This window comes from Scyliorhinus canicula, chromosome 7 (genome assembly GCF_902713615.1).
Source record: "Scyliorhinus canicula chromosome 7, sScyCan1.1, whole genome shotgun sequence".
NCBI lineage: Eukaryota > Metazoa > Chordata > Chondrichthyes > Carcharhiniformes > Scyliorhinidae > Scyliorhinus > Scyliorhinus canicula.
The window spans coordinates 11,087,745-11,110,679 of NC_052152.1; the positions used below are offsets into that span (position 1 = coordinate 11,087,745).

The 22,935-nt window shown below is 48.3% G+C and overlaps 1 protein-coding gene across 1 annotated transcript in view; it reads right to left on the minus strand.

The window, feature by feature from the left end:
• Positions 1–22,935, minus strand: part of tmprss15 (transmembrane serine protease 15) — a 115,355-nt gene that overhangs the window by 81,019 nt on the left and 11,401 nt on the right. The window contains exons 2-5 of the mRNA XM_038801257.1: positions 13,234–13,312; positions 11,596–11,735; positions 10,054–10,121; positions 721–872 (exon numbers count right to left, since the gene is read on the minus strand). Coding sequence (XP_038657185.1) covers positions 721–872; positions 10,054–10,121; positions 11,596–11,735; positions 13,234–13,312 — 439 coding nt within the window. The remainder of the gene's footprint in view (positions 1–720; positions 873–10,053; positions 10,122–11,595; positions 11,736–13,233; positions 13,313–22,935) is intronic.

A 22,935-nucleotide genomic window follows, 5' to 3' on the forward strand; every position in this document is an offset into this window, starting at 1 on the left:
TTCTGCACTGCTAAAATTCTATGAACATGCACAGAGAGTTTCAGACTCTTTGGTGGGATCATTGTTACAAATGAATGCAGAACGCTCCCTGTGTGGATAGGGATTACGTGGATTCACTGCTCATTCATTCTTCTGTCAGCCGCAGTGCCGTGACCCAGTCATAAAATTGACCTCAATATGCAAATCAAACAGTCACTTGTTAGGACAGGCTGGAAAGAGAGACAAATTACTAAAGTTTTTTCATCCTGCGCTCATTAAGGCAACTTAAAGACAGTCCAATGTGATCATTGAAATTTGGGATTCTGGCAGTTGTCTTGATGGGTGAAAAATGATAAACTTTAGAAACATGGGCTGGATTCTCTGTCGGCAGATTCCCCGCTTCGCCGGCAGCATACCCGCGCCCACGGTTTCCCTACCGCGTGGGGGTCCACAATGGGAAACCTCATTGGCTGGCTGCCGGGACAGAGAATCCCCAGTCTCTCTGTTCTGCAATAAATAGAAATAGACTCAGTTAACATAAAACCCCCAGTACTGAAATAAAGATGACATTAAACCATCACTGACCTCTTGTTGGCGTTGGCTGGCTTAATGGCTGCTGTGTGGGCCATTTATGGCCGAGTGTAGACAAACTAGCTCAGTTAAACATCAAACAAACATCAGTGATGAAGTAGACATACTGTACCCGAATCACCGCTCCGCTTAGGCCACAGCCTCCCTTACCTGTGATCAGAATGCTCTTGGTATCGACTCGAAAGTTTCCCAGAAATGACCCCTGGTTGATTTCGATGGCGGTCAACATTTCAGCCTTCACTTTGGTGTTTGAGACAGTGGTGGAGAAATGGAGGTCGAAAAATACCATTACACTCCCATTTCTGAAAAGGACAAGCAGCAGCAATAACTTGCATTTGTAACACAGCCTTAACACAGTAAAATCATCCTAAGGCCCTTCATGGGCTTGGAAGGAGACTTGACATTGAGCCAATTAAGATATTTTACTATTACGACATGTGGGCAAAGATTACAGGAGCTTCAGAAATTCGGATCAGGAGGCGGAGAGATATCAAGAGCTAGGCCAGGTGAATTCAAATAATTTTGAATGATGCTTCAATTTAAATTCAGGTAGTGATTATTCATTCTTGTCTGCTCTGCCTGAGGACAAGTCCTTGATCACTGTCTGCTGATGCGTCATTGTAAGCTGTCTGCCAGGCAGGTTTGCCTTGTCAGTGCCAGATTCCACTCCCCGGGGGCGAGCGAGGAGGAGGGAGTCTACCTCAGCTAGAACAGGAATCGAACCCAAACAGTTGGTGTATTCAGAGTCACATACGAGCCATATAGCCATCTGAGTTAACCAGATCCCAGGCAGTAACTATTAATAAAGTTTAATGTAAGTGCTGTAACGTCCACGGGACCCAGGGGGCTGGGCCGATTAGGCTCCCTGTGAGCCCCTTGGAGTATGGGCTTCCCCGCTGAGGGGCGGAGCCATTAAAAATGTTGAGTGCCAGGTTGCCAGGAGGCCCAGGTGGCAGCAGCAGTGCCAGGGTACAAAGGGGATTGCACATGGGGGACTCCAATCCCCCGGGGAGACCCCCACCAGTCCCCATTTGTGGAGACTAGTGCTGAATGGCACTAGCCCAAAGTCTCCAAGGTGAAGGTGATAGATCCCAACGCTCCGTTTCCTCCGGAAACTGCAGATTAAAGTGAGACTAGCTGTCTCGGCTGTAATATTCAGATTTGCCAAAACGTTATGTCTTGCGAGGTGTTGCGGGCCGGGTGGATCCCACGAGTGGGGTCTCTGCCTTTCAGGTGCAGCTTAGAACTTAGAACATACAGTGCGGAAGGAGGCCATTCAGCCCATCGAGTCTGCACCGACCCACCCAAGCCCTCACTTCCACCCTATCCCCGTAACCCAATAATCCCTCCTAACCTTTTTGGTCACTACGGGCAATTTATCATGGCCACTTCACCTAACCTGCATGTCTTTGGACTGTAGGAGGAAACCTGAGCACCCAGAGGAAACCCACGCAGACAGAGGGAGAATGTGTAGACTTCGCACAGACAGTGACCCAAGCCGGGAATCGAACCTGGGACCCGACTGGCGCTGTGAAGCCACAGTGCTATCCACTTGTGCTGCTGTGCTGCCCTACTTGTGCCTAACCACTCGATCACCCTCCTCATGTTTGCACAACACTCGACACATCCTCGGCACATCTCAAAGTGCTTCACTTGAGTGCCAGCTGTGGTCCAGTGTTAACATTCTCACCTCAGTCAATAGAAGGTTTCAGGCCCCACTCTGAAAACGTGAGGCCATTGGCCCAGTCTGACAGCCTGGTGCTGTATTAAGCGACACGCAGTATTTCAGAAGAGGGCCGGGACTCTCCGTTGCGAGTCCGCTCCGTGACCTAGTGAGGGCTGAGGATTTGGCTGCACCGTTCGCTGGTTGGGCGCAGTGAGGCAGATTTGAGGGGCAGCAAATGCCGCTCTTGTAACCAGCTTATTAAATAAAATCATTAATTCCCGAATGTAAGCAGTGTAAATGGTGTCCCCACAGACTCTAGTCTCTCATGTGATACAATGATCGTTTTTTTTTGCACGCTTTTGCTGGGCATTTAGTTGTAATTCTACGTATTAGCTTAATGTCCACGAAATGATTTGCCAGTCAGACAGTGCGATGTGGTAGCGGGCTGCCTAACTTTAACTAGGATGTGGAAGGGCAGCACGGTGGCCTAGTGGTTAGCACAACCGCCTCACGGCGCTGAGGTCCCAGGTTCGATCCCGGCTCTGGGTCACTGTCCGTGTGGAGCTTGCACATTCTCCCCGTGTCTGCGTGGGTTTCACCCCCACAACCCAAAAATGTGCAGAGTAGGTGGATTGGCCACGCTAAATTGCCCCTTAATTGGAAAAAATAATTGGGTAATCTAAATTTAAAAAAAAAAATTAAAAAAAAAAAAAAAAAAACTAGGATGTGGAGATGCCGGCGTTGGACTGGGGTGAGCACAGTAAGAAGTCTTACAACACCAGGTTAAAGTCCAACAGGTTTGTTTCAAACACGAGCTTTCGGAGCACTGCTCCGAAAGCTAGTGTTTGAAATAAACATGTTGGACTTTAACCTGGTGTTGTAAGACTTCTTACTAACTTTAACCAGGATTGCAATGTCAGGGCTATTGATTTCACAGGGATAGCTTGATAGACATTGGAATGCAATCTCTTTGATTTCTCTCTGGAGGTGCAGCCGGTGTGAAAACAGGTTGAATCTGCAACAATGGCAGCGCACTTCTTCATATCATCAGTCGCTTGTTAGCACAGAACTCAAATATTGCTGATAGAGGAGGCAGGTTACACATATTCATCTTCACTCCTCATCAAGACAAGCTCAAGAATGCCAAATTTTAAACAACGGTTCATACTACAGGAGAAAAGAGTGCTGATTGGTTGGTAAGTTGATGCTGATTGGCCGAAACGTCCCGATGGAGAATGGAAGGGGCGACTATAAGCTTCGCAAGCCGGCAGGTAATTCAAAAAAGATTAAAGGTTTGAGCACGCTCCTTTTCGTTTCAGTTACTTCTACAGCATACGTTGTTGTGGTCCTTTGAGATTTGACATTCTTTTATTTGTCCTGGTGAGTGCCAAACATAAAGCTTCGATAATACATCTCTGTTTTCAGCAATATTCATATTATAAGTAATTCATTCCTGATCAAATAAGGGGCGGGCTAAAAACATTGGACGGAATCTCCGGCCGCGCTCGCCCAGCCACGAGGTCAATGGATCTTTACATGGTCTACGTCCCGCCCGTGGCGGACTTGTGGCGGGCCTGGCCGAAGAATCCAGCCCATTAAGTTATATTTTTCTGCTTTACAGTTGCAAACCACCATCCACTCTCGGATTGTTCTGTTTAACTCGCAAGTGTCAGTGCTGAACATCGAGAGGCTGAAGTTGACGGGGATTGTGCGTCAGCAAATTTTGAGACGTGAGAACTGGAATCCCAATTTATCATCATGATGCATCTGCAATACGTGGAGCAACACCAGTGCTCCTGTGGTGGAACCGGAACAAAGGGAATCCTGGAGTCTCCAAGAGGCCCCATCGATGATCCGGGAGCAAGCTACAGATGGAAATAATCCTTCGGGGCTGGTTGACTCTCAGCGACAATGTGCCAAGGATGACAACATTGTTATTTCCGTGTTGGAGGAGCCAGTTGGGGGATTAAGGCGTCCACGAGATCCAGGACATTCCCAGATAGGTTAACTCGGTGATGGACTGTTTTGCATTCTATTCCCTTTTGTTTCCTCAGCCTTATATTGTATATGGTTATTTTATATAGCTTATTTATAAATATGATACTGAGGGACAATGCAGGGGGGCTGATGGTTGCGGAAGCACAGCCCCTTTAAGAGATGTGCCCTCTCAGACCATGTGACTGGTTTGAGGCCTGTTATGTAGGAGTGTGCATACCCCAACCAATGAGGAAAGAGAGTGGGTTCCGGGGAGCAGGGTGCTGGTCAGAGTGAACCCGACAGCCAGATTGCTTGCACCCGTGTAGAGACTCTGGGCGGGACATACCTCAAATTAAATTGGCAAACCAGGATGTTCTTAAAAATTTGGATAAATTGTTGAGTTACCTTCCAGAGGAAAAATGAACTGACCTGAAAGTTATTGGTATCACATGGGCAACTTTGTGTAGATAAATTGGGAAGTACTAAAATGGCTATACATGATGTAGATGTGGGAAATGCTGTTCCAATTAAACAACATCCTTATAGACTTAACCCTTTAAAATTGGCACAGGTCAGCAAAGAGATTGAAAGTATGCTTGAAAATGGCATAATTGAAGTGGGTTACAGCTGATGGAGCTCACCCATAGTGATGATACCAAAACCAGATGGTACTCAATGGTTCTGTGTGGACTATAGAAAGGTTAATGCAGTTACAAGAACGGACTCTTATCCTATCCCTCGTTTGGAGGATTCCATTGAGAAAGTGGGACAATCAGCTTTTATTTCCAAACTGGATTTACTTAAAGGTTACTGCCAGGTACCTTTATCCAAAAGGGCGAAGGAGATTTCAGCTTTTATGACTCCAGACGGTATATACCAATTCAAAGTTATGCCATTTGGCATGAAAAACGCCTCAGCCACATTTCAAAGGTTAACTAACAAAGTCGTTTCAGGATTACCCAATTGTGCGGTATACATCGACGATCTGGTAATTTTTAGCCAGACATGGAAAGAACATTTAAAGCATCTGATGGACTTGCTAAAGAAGCGTAGCAAATTTAAGTGGACAGTGGAGTGTCAACAGGAATTTGACTGCCTGAAGGCTGTGATAACCAATGCTCCTGTTGGAGAATTACAAGGGGCTCTGTGATCAGATTGAACTAAAGTATGTGACTTTAAAGAGAAATGCCGAGGCGTAGAGAAATGGATGGATCGTGCAGAGACGTTCTTGTTCAAAGAGACTGTCAATCAGAAGGATTCCAGTGGGAGGAAGCAGAACTAAAATGGACTGTGCTATTATTAAATGTTTGTGTGTTTTGTTTCGTTGACAAAAAAACGTATATTCACTGTCCATATTTCTTAAAAGAAAGTGAAAAGGTGAAAAATGAATCCATCTTTAAGTTGATGGGTTTTTTTTCTTGGGGGGGAGGTGTCATGTGCGAGTACCTTTAAGAAACGGGTATTTATCAAATAGCTGTAGTAGGTGTACCTTTAAGAAATGGATGTTTGTCAGATAGCTGCCGTGATGTCAGAGAGTGGGTGGAGCTGGGCTGTCTGTTTTTCACTTTTATTTTTGAGCAAACAGCTACAATGTGTTTTAGTTTCGTTTTGAGAGCTGGATAGCTGTAGGCAAAGCAACCAGCTGTATAAGGATCTCTCTGCAATCTAAAGACTGTCTCCAGATCATTGAGAATTTCAAAGTGATAACTGCTCTCAGTAGTGAATTTAAACCTGATCTCTGTGTTAAAAGGGGTCTTTTGTCTTATGGATGTTGCAAGGAAAGTTTAAGGGTTACTTATAGAGTACTGTATTCTTTGTGGGGATTATTGGTGGTTGATGGTTGTTAAGATGTTTACTGTGGGTCTATAAAGTGTTAACTGGTTTCATAAGTATTGATTTAATTTAAAAGTGCTTTAGCTCTCTGTTGCACTACACCGGTAAAGTAGGTCGGTGTGCTCTCCATAACCACACTCTATTAAAAGTTGTGGGTCAGGTGAACTTTGGGGTTCATGATACACTTTGGGGATCTCTAAACCCTGGCCCATAACAGGCTGCGGATGAGGAAGCGAGACTGCACTGAGTTGCGGTTCCCCATGACACAAGTGTCAACACCCTCTCCCCCCAACACCACCCCACACCACCCTCACCCCCACCCTCACCCCCACCCTCATCCCCACCCATATATCCACACCATCCCCTCCAGGACTGGCAGTGCCAGGTGGTGGAGGAGCCTCAAGGGATAGCTCTGCTTGCACCCCCATCCCATAAAGTAGCTCAGGGACCACCGGGCACTCCGAAGGAGGGGGAGGTGATGGGGCTGTGCCGATGACACCCACAGGAGAGGCGCCAGAACACCGCAGCACCTCGGACTTCTGGTGGACAGTGGGCAGAGCAGGGCAGCACCACACCACCTGGGACACCCGAGCAGCAGCCGGATCCATCCAGACTCGGTCACTCCAGAAGACGGCCGCCAACGGGATAACAGGTCGCATGGCGGGAGCCATAGCAGGGCGCATACACTCCTGGTGTACCATCTGGAGAACCATCTCGGCATAGCGTTAGGGCATGTAAGGCCAGAAAATGAGATACCAATTACGTTGGCACGGGTGCAGGGCACAGATTATCTATAGGGCCTTGGGCACAAATCTATATATCCGTTGTCACGTTAAACACCTGCTCAAACTGTTACAATCTGCCTCTGTGCTCTGTCAGACGAGTGTGAGGAGTGGGCTGGTCTGGGATGGCCACAGAGGGTGTGACAGAGGGGGTGCGGGGGTTGGGAATCAGTCAGAGTTTTGGGTGGCCTGGGCTCACCCCTCCGAACCAGCCCCCCCCCCCCCCCTCCCGACTGTCTCCACCACCGTCACCCCAGGGATCCTTTGGGAACATCTGATGGAATGGCCTTGAAATGAGGGCAGGGTGGAGGTGGTGGGGTGTGTGGGTGGGATAAGGTGTCTGTGCCCTTGGCCACTTTTCCCTCCACCTCTCGTCGGTGCTATCAGCGTGTCCCTTCCACGTTGGCCCAGGCGCACACATCGTGCAGCCTCCTGTGCCCACCTGGGCTCCATGTCCTGCTCATCGTCCCCCCCCCTCCCCCGCCCTGCATTCTCCTCGTCGGACGAGACCTCGAGTTCATCCTCCTCGTCCAGCAGGCCACCACGATGTGGGCGACCCTCTCAAGCATCATACTGGAGAGCCCCTCCTGAGTGGTCCAGGCACCTAAACCGCATCCTCAGGTGGCTGAAGCATCCCTCGATCACACCCTGGTTGCTGCATGGGCGTCGCTGTAGCGGGTCTCTGCATCGGTTTGTGGATTTGGATAGGCATCATCAACCATGACCGCATTGGAGAACCCCTGTCACCCAGGAAACAACCCCAGCCGGGGGTGGGATGCATCTCTAATATGTCAAGAATCACTGAGTGTGCCAGGATGAAGGTGTGGTGCACACTGCCTGGGTATTGGGCACAGACGTGGTCACATGTGAGCTGCACGTTCATCGAGTGAAACCCCTTTGGGTTTGTGCAGAGTGGCCTGTCATCTGCAGGTGCCTGTAAGGGAACATGCATCCCGTCGATCAACCCATGGACCCAGGGCATGTCGACTCGCGTTGAGTAAGGTGCCTGAACAAGGAAGGCCCGGCCAAGGCCGCACATCGCCCCGTTCTGTACAGTGGGGAGCTCCGCTCACCGGAACTCCCATTGTACCTCAGATTGGGATGCCATTGTTGAATGGCATCCCAATCTCCAAGCCCCCGAAACAATCCACCAAGCCCGAATACACTATGGGAGGATCCCCAGCCCTTCCGCTGCACACACTCATGGCAGGCTACCCCAGCCCGATCGCACACATAAGATGCCAGCTTGGCACCTTATGCCATCTGGCAGTGCCACCTGGGTGGTAGCCTGGCACTGACAGGGTGCCCAGGTGACACCTGGGCACCCTGTCAGTGCCAGGCTACCACCCAGGTGGCACTGCCAAGATGCCCCAGCTGTGTCAGGGCACCAACCTGCCCAAAGGGCATGCAGTTGGGGCCTCCAACCCTGGGAGATCCCCACGAGTGCCATTCCGCCTGGTCCCCAAATGTCAGGACCAGTGCTGAATGGCACACACCCGTTGTGGCTGAGGTGAAGAGGTTGAATCCCAAAGCCTCAGGTACCTCAAGGGTCTGTACATCACAGTGAGGCTAACTGATCTAAAATGCAGATTTGCAAAAAGATTATCCTGCCCATTATGGCAAGAAGTCTGACAACACCAGGTTAAAGTCCAACAGGTTTGTTTCAAATCACTAGCTTTCGGAGCACTGCTCCTTCCTCACATTCACCTGAGGAGGAAGGAGCAGTGCTCCGAAAGCTAGTGATTCAAAAAAAACCTGTTGGACTTTAACCTGGTGTTGTAAGACTTCTTACTGTGCCCACCCCAGTCCAACGCCAGCATCTCCACATCATGAATAGGTGGCGACAGACATGAGGTAAAGTTGTTGCGCTGAATGATCAGTCCAGTAGGTTGCAAGGGGACGAACTGTTGCCCTGATTTTGTTTGGTTGAGCTTGGTGACATCCTGACTGCAGATTCCCTCACACATCATTGCAATGCCTGTGGGGTCAAGGCCAGTGACTACTGAGCTCTGGTCATTAAAATCCAGCAGGCCTGCAGAAATGCTAAAACAGATTCTTTAAATTCTCTCTGGATTAGAGTGTTATGTTAGCCAGAGTGCAAACAACCCAAAAGGCAGTCAGTAAACTCTGTTTACAAGGTTACACTTCCCTGTACGTTATTTCCCAGACTGCACTTGTATTCACAAGTGCTGGCACTGCAACACGTCCTGCATCAAAATGTTGTGAAAGCTGATTGTGGTGCAAAATAAATTCAGGTTGACATGCAGGTATTGAGCCGCAGTGTTATTTGGGTGCCCTGAATTCACTGACCGTCACCGCTGCCGGTAGGCCGTGGCTCACGATGCCTGTAGACTGGAGAACCACAGGGTGGGGGCTTGGGTAGCACGGTAGCATAGTGGTTAGCACAGTTGCTTCACATCTCCAGGGTCCCAGGTCCGATTCCCGGCTTGGGTCACTGTCTGTGAGGAGTCTGCACGTTCTCCCCGTGTCTGCCTGGGTTTCCTCCAGGTGCTCCGGTTTCCTCCCACAGTCCAAAGATGTGCGGGTTAGGTGGATTGGCCATGCTAAGAATTGCCCTTAGTGTCCAAAAAGATTGGATGGGGATACTGGGTTATCGGGATAGGGTGTGGGCGTGGGTGGAGTGCTCTTTCCAAGGGCCGGTGCAGACCTGATGGGCTGAATGGTCTCCTTCTCCACTGTAAATTCTATGGTGGACGGCCAATGGGGGCAAAGGGGAATGGCAGTAGAGCAACAGGAGGCAGCGAGTGGGTGCTTGGGGGAGGGTTAGTGGCAACACAGGAGGTGGCCATGGAGGCTCAGGCGGTCACCAAAGGGGGGTTCACAAGACAGCCAGTGGGGGCACGATGGTGCTGTCAGTGGGGGATCAGGGAGGTGAGGGGTTCCAATGAGGGCTTTGAAGAGAGAGGGCTCAAGAGATGGCCAGTGTAAGTCCGGGGTGGTGGAAGGAGTAGGCCAGTGGGGGACAGGACGAGCTGGAGAGAGCATCTCCTTCAGCAGAGTGCAGCCACAAAGCAGCACTAACATCGCCTAACACTTGGCATGCACCAATGATGTCAGCAGAGGGATAAACCATGCAAGGACCAATAAACACACAGTGAGAGCCGAATGCACATGCACAACCATTGCTGGCAACTTTAATATTCAAAGGGTAGGTGCTATTATCTGAATATTGCGTGGATATCAAGTTATCTATGAGCTACTTACTTGAACTGTAGAACGTGACAGTCTCTGTATTCTTCACAGAGTCCACCCTGCAAGAACATTCTCTGAATCTATGAAAAACAATTATTGCCATGTTACACAACACTTACACAAATCACCTGTTCCTCCCCAGAATACTATGCTCACCATATTTAAAGTCTCAAATTACACATATTCTGTACTCCAAAATAATACTTTCTGAAAGAAACCCAATGAATTTGTAATTGGATGGATTGATACTAACTACTCTGGCCATCACCATAGACAGCCTATTCCATAATTGACCAATCACTTACTGAAATATTGATTGAATTTCCCTCCCACCCATCCCGGGGAGCAGGCCGCAGCCGGGTACCATTGTGGTGATATTTTCACATCATCTACCCATTATCTACCCACATCCACTGGTATTTTAACAGTGGTAGGGAAGATGGAGGACAGCTTGACAATACTTGGGCCAATTGAGGCCCTTATAGCCCTTGAAGAATAAAGGGATTTAGTGTTATGGTGTTCGGGCCGGAGAGTGGAGCTGAGTCCACAAAAGATCAGCCATGATCTCATTGAATGGCAGAGCAGGCTCGAAGGGCCAGATGGCCTACTCCTGCTCCTAGTTCTTATGTTCTTATGTTCAAGCAATGACAGCCATACGCCATGAATGGTGCTGGACGATTAAACAACTCACTGGAGAAAGAGGCTCCACAAACATCCCCATCCTCTATGATCGAGGAGCCCAGCACATTGGTTTCATTCATTTTCTTTCTTTTTGTAGAGATCGAATACAAATTAATGGTTTGCTTGGCCATTTCAGAGGATATTTAAGACTCAACCACATTGCTATTGTGGGACTGTATTCTCATGTAGGCCAGACCAGGTTTACTTCCCTAAGGGACATTTTAGTGAGTCTACACATGATTTGAGAAACAGTAAGAAGTCTTCCAACACCAGGTTAAAGTCCAACACGTTTGTTTCAAACACGAGCTTTCGGAGCACTGCTCCTTCCTCAGGTGAAGGAGCAGTGCTCCGAAGGAAGGAGCTGAGGAAGGTGCAGTGCTCCGAAAGCTCGTGTTTGAAACAAACGTGTTGGACTTTAACCTGGTGTTAGAAGACTTCTTACTGTGCTCACCTCAGTCCAACGCCGGCATCTCCACATCATGATTTGAGAAAGGAATGGGAAATTACAGTGCTGGGATCAGATGATGTAGTGTTGGAGGAGACAATTTGGATTGCACCAGTTGGGTGAATGGTCTGTTTATGTTCTGTAAATTCTATGCGGAACAAAAATAATAAGAAATGTACAAATCATCAGCTGAACGTGGGGCAGAAACAGCACCTCTGACTGTACATCTCCTTCAGTATTGTACCGAGTAATAGACCTTAGTAACAGTACCAGCAAATCTAATCATCTTAATACGTCCTCTAACAGTGTGACAGCTTTTTGCCAGCAGTGAGCTTTGACACAAAAGGCAGATTGAATTCTATCTTCTGCTCCCCTCGTAGGCTTAATATAGGATTAAAGGGAATAACTGATTACTAGATCACGCATACCAGGTGCTCAACATCGAAGGCAAGGGCCTTGAATTGTGGTGACGATTTGTTTTGCAACAGATCTGTGTACAATGCTCCTTGGGTGATCTTAAAGGAGCCCCTTGAGACTTGGGAAGACTGGTTGGTCACGTTGTGATTATCTGCAAATAAAATAAGAGGAAATGAAATAGGTCAACTAAAATTAGAACCTGTAATGATTTTCGTTCATTCATTCAAGGGGTGTGGGCTTTGCTTGCAAGAGCAGCATTCATGGCCCATCCCCAATTACCCTTGATAAGGTGGTGGTGAGCTGTCATCTTGAACCACTGAAGTCCATGCTGCTGTTCAGAAGGGCGTTCCGTAGTTTTGACCCGTTGACAATGAAGGAACGGCAATATATTTCCAAATGAAGGTGGCGTATGGATTGTTGTGGATTTGGAAGGTGCTGTTTGAGGAGTCTCAGTGAGTTCCTGCAATGTATCTTGTAGATGGTGCCCACGGCTGCTACTGTGTGTCGGTGTTGGAGAGAGTAAATGTCAGTGGAAGGGATGCCAATCAAGCGGTCTGCTTGTCCTGGATGATGTCAAACTTCTTGAGTGTTGTTGGAGCTGCATTCATCCAGGCAAATGGAGAGTGTCCCATCACACTCCTGACTTGTGCCTTGCAGATGGTGGACAGGCTTTGATGAGTCAGGAGGTGGGTTACTCGTCGTAGGATTCCTAACCAATGCTCTTGCTCTTGTAGCTACAGTATTCATATGGCTACCCCAGTTGAGTTTCTGCTTAATGATAACACTCAAGGTGTTGATAGTGGGGGTTCAGTGATGGCAATGCCATTGAATGTCAAGGGGAGATGGTAAAAGTTTATCTTGTGGAGATGGTCTGGCACTTGTGTGGGGTCAATGTTATTTGTCACTTGTCAGCACTAGCCTGGATATTGTCCAGATCTTTGGACATGGACTGCTTCATGACAGAACATTGATTCCATCTTGTTGTTTATATAAAGAGAAAATTGGGGGGCGCTGATCTGCGATTTGCTGTCCAGTGTCTCCAGTGAACATTAATCATGTTCAAGGAATCAGTGGCTTTAAATGCCAAACAAATCACTCAGTTTCCCACAGAGGCATGGCACCAGGCATTAGGGACATGAAAATAAGAGACTGTGTAGTTACTAAGAATAATGCAAACGCTGCTCAACACTGCAACTATCTCCTTAAACTGAAAGCCTGTCCAACATAAAAACACTCCCCAACCCTGCAATCATCGCTACTTTCAATCATAAGAAGAGCATTTCAGCTTTGCAGGGATTGCAATGTAGATTTACCAAAGAATCATAGAATCCCTGCAGTGCAGAAGGAGGTCATTCGGCCCATCGGATCTGCACCGACCCTCTGAAAGAACACCCCACCTAGACCCACTCCTCCCTCCCTTTTCCCCGTTGCCTCACCTAACCTGCGCATCCACCACAATGACACCTGGACTCCAGGGCTAATAAGAGAACTGGCACAAATTAGGATCGTACCCCCTAGAAGTCAGAACATTCAGTGGTGATTGGATTCACGTTTTCAGGATATTATCAGGAAATGGCCAGGGTAGATAGAAAGAAACCATTTTCCTGAGTCGGAGTGCCCAGGATCATAGTGTAAAATGAGAGCCTGACCTTTCAGGAGTCGAACTAAATACTTTGATACAGAGGGTGATGGAAGTTTGGTACTTTCTTCTACAAACAGCAATTCTTGCTGGATCAATATTAATTTTAAAACTGAGATTGATATATTTTTGTTCTTCATAGTATTCATGGATTTGCAACAAAGGTAGCATGGTTGTTAGCACAATTGCTTCACAGCTCCAGGGTCCCAGGTTCGATTCCGGCTTGGGTCACTGTCTGTGTGGAGTCTGCACATCCTCCCCGTGTGTGTGCGTGGGTTTCCTCCGGATGCTCCGGTTTCCTCCCACAGTCCAAAGATGTGCAGGTTAGGTGGATTGGCCATGATAAATTGCCCTTAGTGTCCAAAATTGTCCTTAGTGTTGGGTGGGGTTGCTGGGTTGTGGGGATAGGGTGGAGGTGTTGACCTTGGGTAGGGGGCTCTTTCCAAGAGCCGGTGCAGACTCGGTGGGCTGAATGGCCTCCTTCTGCACTGTAAATTCTATGATATTAGGTGCCGGAATATGACAACTAGGGGCTTTTCACAGTAACTTCATTGCAGTATTAATGTAAGCCTACTTGTGACAATAAAGATTATTTATCATCATAGCAATAATCTTATTAAATAGTGAGAGACAATATGGCCTTCTCCAGCTCCCTTGTCCCTATATGTTACTTAACATGAAAATACCACCAAGTAAACGCCCGTAACATTGCAACCAATCTCCAACATGACATCCCTAAGCTGCAAATGCATAAATCTAGTTTTGAAAGTGAGTGAGGAGAGATATGAATCGTGTGCAAATAAATAGATTCTATTATTTCTTTAGCGACCTGACCTGTTTTCCAGCTGTGGCTAAGAGCTGCAGCTAATTCTGGGAGAGGCCTCCCCTTAGCTTGTTTGAAATTCCCCAGGCAAGGGTCCAAACGTGACTGCTGTGCTGATTGTCCGATTGGAGAAGGGCTTCTCTTTGGCAAAATGTCACACCGGAGATCGAGAATTCTGTGGCATGAAAGAATGATGGGCGTCATGGTAGCACAGTGGTTAGCACTGCTGTCTCACAGCGCCAGGGATCCGGGTTCAATTGCGACTTTGGGTTACTGTCTGTGTGGAGTCTGCACGTTCTCCCCGTGTCTGCGTGGGTTTCCTCCGGATGCTCCGGTTTCATCCCATAGTGCAAAGATGTGCAGGTTGAGTTGATTGGTCATGCTAAATTGCCCCTTAGTGTCCAAAGGTGTGCAGGTTAGGTGGGGTTATTGGATTACGGGGATAGGGCAGGGGAGTGGGCCTGAGTAGGATGCTCCTTCAAAGGGTTGGTGCAGACTCGATGAGCCAAATGGCCTCCTTCTGCACTGTTAGGTATTCTACTATTCTATGAATGCGGCGTCACTCTAAGATCCGTGAACTAATGCTGCACCATGCAGGGTTAAATATTGCTTTCAAACACTGCACGTCGCAAAGGTACGTCAATCCAATCTAAAATAAACTCACCTGCAGCAGGGGGTTGATGGATCACAAGCCATCCGAAGGCTATCAACCCAGCACATGCAGTCAGCAGAAGGAGAAAGGTGCTAATCAGCATGATTTCGAAAGTGCTGAACCTCCGCTTCATTCTGAAGCCTCTTAAGCCGCCACACATGTTGTAAGTGTTGTCGACACTTCCACACACAGTGCGCCTCAAACGTGCTGAGACAGATGGCTGCAAACTGAATTAATAATATCAGTCAGCCGGTAGCTGATTGCGCCTTTAAACTTGCCATGCCAATCCTGATTAGTAAACTCTCATTGAAGCCTATTTGCACAATGCATTTAGTTGTCAAATCACAGCCTTAGAAATGTAAACTTCTTATCTGTTGACTTGTACGTGTAAAGAAAGTTATAAAATGTTAATTATCAGCTAGACGTGACACTTCGGAACAGGAAAGAAGGTAGTTACATTTACGCAATGTCTAAATCCAATGTCCCCGAACACTTCACAGTCAGTGTAAGACTTTCTTTGTGTGAAGTGTAGCCACGGTTGTGATGTATAAAACGCAGCACCCAATTTGTACAAAGCAAGCTCCCACAAACAACGGATGATCTGATGTAATAATAATAATCACTTATTGTCACAAGTAGGCTTCAATTAAGTTACTGTGAAAAGCCCCTAGTCACCACATTCCGGTACCTGTTCGGGGAGGCCGGTACGGGAATTGAACCCGCGCTGCTGGTCTTGTTCTGCATTACAAGCCAGCTGTCTAGCCCACTGTGCTAAATCAGCCCCTGGTTTGGTGATGTTGGCTGAGGGACAGTTGTTGGTCGTGTCTCTGAGGATATTTCCCCGATCTTTGAAATAGCTCCACAGATTCTTCATGTCCAATTGAGGATGAAGCATCTCCACATCCTAGGGTGTTAAAGGAAGTGGCAGGGGGAGATAGTGGATCCACTGGTTATAATATCCCCAAATTCTCTGGACATGGGGAAAGATTCCAGTGGATTGGAAAGATGCAAATGCTTATTCAAAAAGGGAGGGGGGCAGAATTTAGGAAATTGCAAGACCAGTTAGTTCAACATATGTAAAGGGCAGCACGGTGGCACAGTGGTTAGCATTGCTGCCTACGGCGCTGAGGACCCGGGTTCGAATCCCGGCCCTGGGTCACTGTCTGTGAGGAGTTTGCACATTCTCCCCGTGTCTGCGTGGGTTTCGCCCCCACAACCCAAAGATGTGCAGGTTAGGTGGATTGGCTACTCTAAATTGCCCCTTAATTGGAAAAAATAATTGGGTACTCTAAATTAAAAAAAAAAAAGTTCAACATATGTAGTTGGGAAATTGTTGGAATCCATTGTTAAGGAAATAAGGAAAGTCAAGATGCAATCCATCAGAGTCAGCATGATTTTATGAAGGGTAAATCATGTTCAACTAATTTGCTAGAGTTGTTCGAAGATGTAACAAGCCAAGTGGATAATGGGGATCCAGTAGATGTCGTAGATCTTGACTTCCAAAAGGCTTTGATAAGATGTCTTACATTAGGGGCGGGATTCTCCCCCACCTGGAGGGGAGGGATGGAGTTGCGTGAACCACTCCGGCGCAGGCCGCCCCAAAGGTGTGGATTTCTCCGCACCTTTAGGGGCCAAGCCCTAACCTTGAGGGGTTAGGCCTGGGCCGGAGTGGTTGCCGCCCCGCCGGCCTGCAGGAAAGGCTTTTGGCGCCAAGCCATCCGAGCCAAAGGGACTTCGCCGGCTGACGGAAGTCCGTGCATGCGCTGAGAATCAGCGGCTGCTGACGTCAACCCCGCGCATGCGCACGGGAGGGGGTCACTTCCGCATCGGCCATCGTGAAGGCTATGGCCAACGCGGAATGAAAAGAGTGCCCCACAGCACAGGCCCACCCGCCGATCGGTGGGCCCCGATCGCAGGCCAGGCCACCGTGGGGGCACCCCCCGGGGCCAGATTACGCCACGCCCCCCCCAGGACCCCGGAGCCCGCCCGCGCCGCCAGTCCCGCTGGTAAGGTAGGTGGTTTGCTCCACGCCGGCGGGACCAGCATTACAACAGCGGGACTTCGACCCATCGCGGGCTGGAGAATCGCCGGGGGCGGGGTGGGGGTTTGCCGCCGACAGGCGCCGCACGATTCCTGCCCCCGCCGAATCTCTGGTGCCAGAGACTTTGGGAGACGGCAGGGGCGGGATTCACGCAGCCCCCCCCGGCGATTCTCCGACCCGGCGGGGGGTTGGAGAATCCAGCCCAGATTAATACAAAGGGTTAAATCACATGGGGTTGGGGGTAATTTATTAGCTTGGATAGAAGTCAGAGAGTAGGGATAAATGGGTCTTTTTCTGGATGGCAAGATGTAACTAGTGGGGTGCCACAGGGTTCGGTCCTTAGGCCCCAGCTATTTACAATCTATATTAATGACTTGGATGCAGAGATCGAAGGTTCTATAGATGACACTAAAATAGGTGAACAGTAAGTTGCAATGAGGAAAGAAGAACATTAAAAATGGATATAGATAGGTTAGGTGAGTGGGCCAAAATGTGGCAGATAGAATCCAACATGGATAAGTGTGAGGTTATCCATTTTGGTTGGAAAAATGGAAAGACTTTGGGGTGCTTCGATGCAGAGGGATCTGGGTGTCTTCATAGATACATAGCTACATACAGTGCAGAAGGAGGCCATTCGGCCCATCAAGTCCACACTGACCCACTTAAGCCCTCACTTCCACCCTATCCTCATAACCCAACAACCCCTCCTATCCTTTTTGGACACTCAGGGCAATTTAGCATGGCCAATCCATCTAACCTGCACGTCTTGAAATTAAATTAAATGAAAATCGCTTATTGTCACAAGTAGGCTTCAAATGAAGTTAATGTTAAAAGCTCCTAGTCGCCACATTCCGGCGCCTGTTCGAGGAGGCTGGTACGGGAATTGAACCGTGCTGCTGGCCTGCCTTGGTCTGCTTTCAAAGCCAGCTATTTAGCCCAGTGTGCTAAACCAGTCCCTTTGGGCTGTGGGAGGAAACCAGAGCACCCAGAGGAAACCCACACAGACACGGGGAGAACGTGCAGACTCCACACAGACAGTGACCCAGCAGGGAATCGAACCTGGGACCCTGAAGCTGTGAAGCCACAGTGCTAGCCAAATGTGCTACCATGCTGTCCATGCATGATTTGCAGGAAATGAGCATGCAGGTGCAGCAGGTAATAAGGAAAGCAAATGGAATGTTGGCATTTATAGCAAAATAAATTGAGTATAAAGGTAAGGAAGTGTTGTTGCAACTATACAAGGCATCGGTGAGACCAAACCTGGAGTATTGGGCACAGTTTTGGTCCCCTTATTTGAGGAAAGATGTAGTGGGATTGGAGGCAGTTCAGAGGAGGTTCACAAGATTGATTCCAGAGATCAGGGGTTTGTGTATGAGGAGAGATTGAACAGTTTAGGTCAATGCTCTCTGGGGTTTAGAAAAACGAGGAGAGATCAAATTGAGGTGTATAAGATGATAAAAGATATGGATAAAGTAGACGTGGCATAGATGCTTCCCTTTGTGGACCATTACAGAATGAGTTGTTATAGACTCAGTGTAAGGGGTAGCAAAGCTAAAACAGAGCTGAGGAGAAACTACATCTCCCAAAGAGTCCTGAATCGATGCGATTCGCTACCCCAGATTGCGGTGGATGCTGGGACATTGAGTAAATTTAAGGCGGAGTTAGACCAATTTAATTAGTAATGGGTTGAAGGGTTACAGAGAGTTGGCAGGACGGTGCAGTTGAGGCCAGGATGAGATCAGCATTGATCATATTGAACAGTGGATCAGGCTCGAGAGGCTAAATTGCCTACACCTGCTCCTAGTTTTTACGTTCTAAGAAAGAACTATTCTGTGTAATTCCACCTTCCAGCTCTTGGTCTGTAGCTCTGTCGGTAACAGCATCTCAACACAATTCTCGTTTAATAAGGGGATTTCTTGATTAATAAGGGGATCAGGGTTACGGGCAGAAGGCAAGAAAATGGGATTGAGAAACATATCAGCCATGATCAAATGTCAAAGCAGACTCAATGGGCTGAATGGCCTAATTCTGCTCCTATATCTTATGGTCTTATGGACTGAAAGACAGAAACTCCCCCAATGCTGCATTCCCTCTGTATTGGATTGGATTGTCACCCCGGAGCTGGATTCTTTGCCCCTCCCACCCTTAGGGTGGGGGCGGTTGTTGGTTGGCAAGGAGGGTGAGCCATAAAATTAGTATCATGGTCTGGGCACCGGTTCTGGGGCCTACCCATCCTCCCCCACTCACCCTGCCACAATTTTACCAGCAGCAGGGGAAACATCTGGAGGCCTGCCCACCAGTAATCCAACTAACGTCCTTAAGTGGCCAGTTAATGGCTACTCACTGATCTCCAGTCTTCACGGCAGATGTAAATGCAAAGTGTAAAATCCAGCAGGGACTCCTGCATAAGATCTTCATACCCTGCCATTTCCCTTCCCTCCTGCCTTGCCCAACCTGATCCCCATTACCTCCCTCACCAGCCTGACCCCACAAAGGCCCTGGGTTAATCTTAACATTCGGCTCCATCACTGAATGCCTTCTTTGGGACTGGCCGCAGTCCCAGGAGTCACCACCATGCCTAGTGGAGCTGTTGGACCAGATAGATGTCGGCCATTGTGGGCGCTCAGACATAGCACTTCCTAACCAGATGGTGTGGAGACGGGGGGGGGGGGGGGGGGGGGGGGGGATTAATGAAGCTCAAAGGCAATTAATGAGTAGATGGCCTGTTGACTGGAGGAGGAGCTGGCTGAGCGAGGGTGGGACCCCCAAAAGTTTTGCTTTGTGGAGTCCCTTCCACAACCTCCCCCTTTCCCCCTTTCCTCCTTTAAAACCCAACAACGTGTCTGCGGAGTGGGACTATCAAGCCACAATTTTCTGACTCAAAGGCAAGAGTGGCTACAAACTGAGCCACGGCCAACAGGTGTGCAGAGTCAGCTACAAATAGCACTATTGATCCTATTCCCTCAAAGATTCTTCAAATTTTCAAATAATTAGTTGCTGGCTGCCGAACAACATCAGACCAGGAACAGGTGGGCGGTGAGCACAACAAGGATCCATCTTTGGATGCTTTGAAACCATGGCTCAAGGGGACTACTTTTTCCTCTATGTCAGGAGTTTGTTGGCTGAAGACCCATCCAGATACTGCAGGCACCGTGGTGGCAATGGCATAGTGGTATTGTCACTGGACTAGTAATCCAGACATCCAGGGTAATGCTCTAGGAACCCGCGTTCGAATCCCGCCATGGCAGATGGTGAAATTTGAATTGAATAAAAAATTTAGAATTAAAAGTCTAATGATGACCACGAAACCATTGTCGATTGTTGTAAAGAGCAACCTGGTTCACTTTGGGGGAAGGAAATCCTTACCTGGCCTCCAGACCCACAGCAATGTGGTTGACCCTTAAAATGCCACTCAGTTTGAGGGAAATTAGGAAATTTGAGGGAAATTAGGCCCGCAGTGCCCACAACTCCATGTAGTACTACTGGAGGCATCTTTCAGCTTAGACACCAAATCAGTGACTCATCTGCCTTCTCAGATCCCACGACACAATTTCAAAGCTTAGCGGAGATATTTCATAGGATCATAGAATTTACAGTTCGGCCCATCGGGTCTGCACCAGCCCTTGGAAAGAGCACCCTACCCAAGCCCACCTCCATCGTAACCCAGGAGCCCCACCCAACGTTTATGGACACGTAGGGCAATTTCTCATGGCCAATCCTCCGAACGTGCAGATCTTTTGGACTCTGAGAGGAAACCGGAGCACCCGGAGGAAATCCACGTAGACACGGGGTGAACGTGCAGACTCCGCACAGGCAGTGACACAAGCCGTGAATCGAACCTGGGACCCTGGAGCTGTGAAGCCACAGTGCTAACCACTGTGCTACCATGCCGCTCCAGTATTCTTAACAATAATCATCCCTCAGACAAAATCACTAAGGCAGATTCGCCAATCCTTACTACATTACTGTATACAAATTGTCTGCTACATTCCTTACATTACAGCAGTTCATTAATTGGCTGTAAAGTGAGATGGGATGTCCTGAGGTGGTGAACAACGCTATAGAAATGTAAAACATCTTTCTTTCTATTTTTCCAGGTGCTGGGGACACTGAGCCTGGGTTATATATCATGGTACTATGGTTAACGATGGGTTCAAACTACCTGATTTTCTTTTATTTACCAAAGGTCACTTGAGCTTGTGGGAGGAACAGACAGTCAGGGCCAAAGAGCGGAATTCCTGACAATGTTTCAACTCCTTCGGTCAAATGTTAGTCTGTGGAGGACAGGTGCACAAAATGCGCGGGAGGGCCAGCGAACCATGTCCATATGTTTTGGACATGTCCAAAGCTTCGGGGATTTTGGCAGGGGTTTGCGGACGTCATGTCCAAGGTTTTGAAAACAAGAGTGGCGCTGGGTCCAGAGGTGGCGATTTACGGGTGTCGGAAGATCCAGGAATCCAGGAGGAGAAAGAGGCAGACGTTCTGGCCTTTGCTTCCCTGGTAGCCCGGAGACAGATACTATTAGCTTGGAGGGACCCAAAGCCCCCGAAGTCGGAGACCTGGCTATCGGACATGGCTAGCTTTCTCTGTTTGGAGAAAATTAAGTTCGACTTGAAAGGTTCACTGTTAGGGTTCACCCGGAGGTGGCAACCGTTCGTCAACTTCCTTGCGGTAAATTAATCGTCAGCAGACGAGGGTGGGGAGGTCGGGGGGGGAGTAGTTTAGGTGAGAGTAGGGGGTAATAAGGGTGGGACCTGGTATGAAAGATAAACGGTTTTTGCACTATGTTTATGGTTTCATGTATCTTGTCTATTTTGTCTATACCAAAAATACCTCAATAAAATGTTTATTAAAATAAAAAAACGTTAGGCTGGACATTTATCTCAAATCCTGATCAGGGCAGCTCACCACACCTATCTGCACTCATCCAAAAACTTCTGATTCTGAGGGAGGTTAAAAACATGATATTTGGAGCTGGTACTGGAGAAAGTATTAATTTGCAATAAGCCACAATGGCCCCTGAGCTTGTTGACCCACACTGTTCAGCAATGACCCAATTAAAAAATTCCATTCCTTGTTTTCAAGTCCCTCCATGGCCTCACCTACCTCCGTAATCTCCGTAATTCTCTTCCTGCCCTTCAGCCCTCCAATTCTAACCTTCTGGTCAACCTTGATTTCCTTTGCTCCATCTTTCGAACCTCCAACTCCCTTTCCCTTTCTAAATCCCTCCGTCTCTCTCCATCGCTCTCTCACCTTCTTTGCAACACTCCTGAAAATCCAACTCTTTGAGCAAGTTTTTGTTCAGCTGCTCTGATACCTCCTTGTGTATCTTGCTCTCAGATATTGTTTGCTGAGGCTTCTATTAGGTTCCTTGGTGCATGTGACTACATTAAAGCACAATGTAAATACAAGATTTTGGTGAGAGCTAGCGGCACCGTTTGCCACGGGTGCAAAGCCCGTTATGGCCTCTAATTCCTGCGAGAGGAATGAAATGGGATTTCCACTGGTGAGGTCTCGGTTTGAGATCTTTCCCGCCCAGCCAGTGGTGTGACCAGGTTCATAACCAGCAAGCATATCACCCTGATTTCCATGAATGTGATTACATTTTCAACATTACACTAAAGCGTCCACCCACAACGTATCATCCCACCCAGGCGGCTTGGCGTCATGCTGGCGCGAATCACTACTGATTTTCACAAGCGAAAACCAGTCATGGTTACCACACCAAAGGCGTGGAGGAGCCTGGGGGGGGGGGGGGGGGGGCAAGAGTTGAGGCGCAAGGCTGGGCATTGCCCTCGGTATCCTGACAATGCTCTCTGAAAGTGCCAATGGGAGAGTGCCAAGAGGGCAGTGCCAAGTCAGCACACAAAGTGGGCAGTGCCAAAGTGACTGTGGCAGGGGGATAACGTTCCTCCATTGGGGGGGGGGGGGGTGTGGTGATATGCATCACTGTAGTTACACAAGGGGTTAATGTAAGTACACGTAGACTAGCTAGACACTAGAGGGAGCACCAGAGACATGACACACAGACACTCAACCAATAGGTCAATGAGAGGACACGACCAATGGGCATTCACGGTACACACAGAGGTGACACTACCACAGGGGCATTACACCCACCCATATATAAAGGACACAGCACACATGATCTTCCTCTTTCCAGTGGAGACATTCAGTGAGTACAGACACAGGGTTG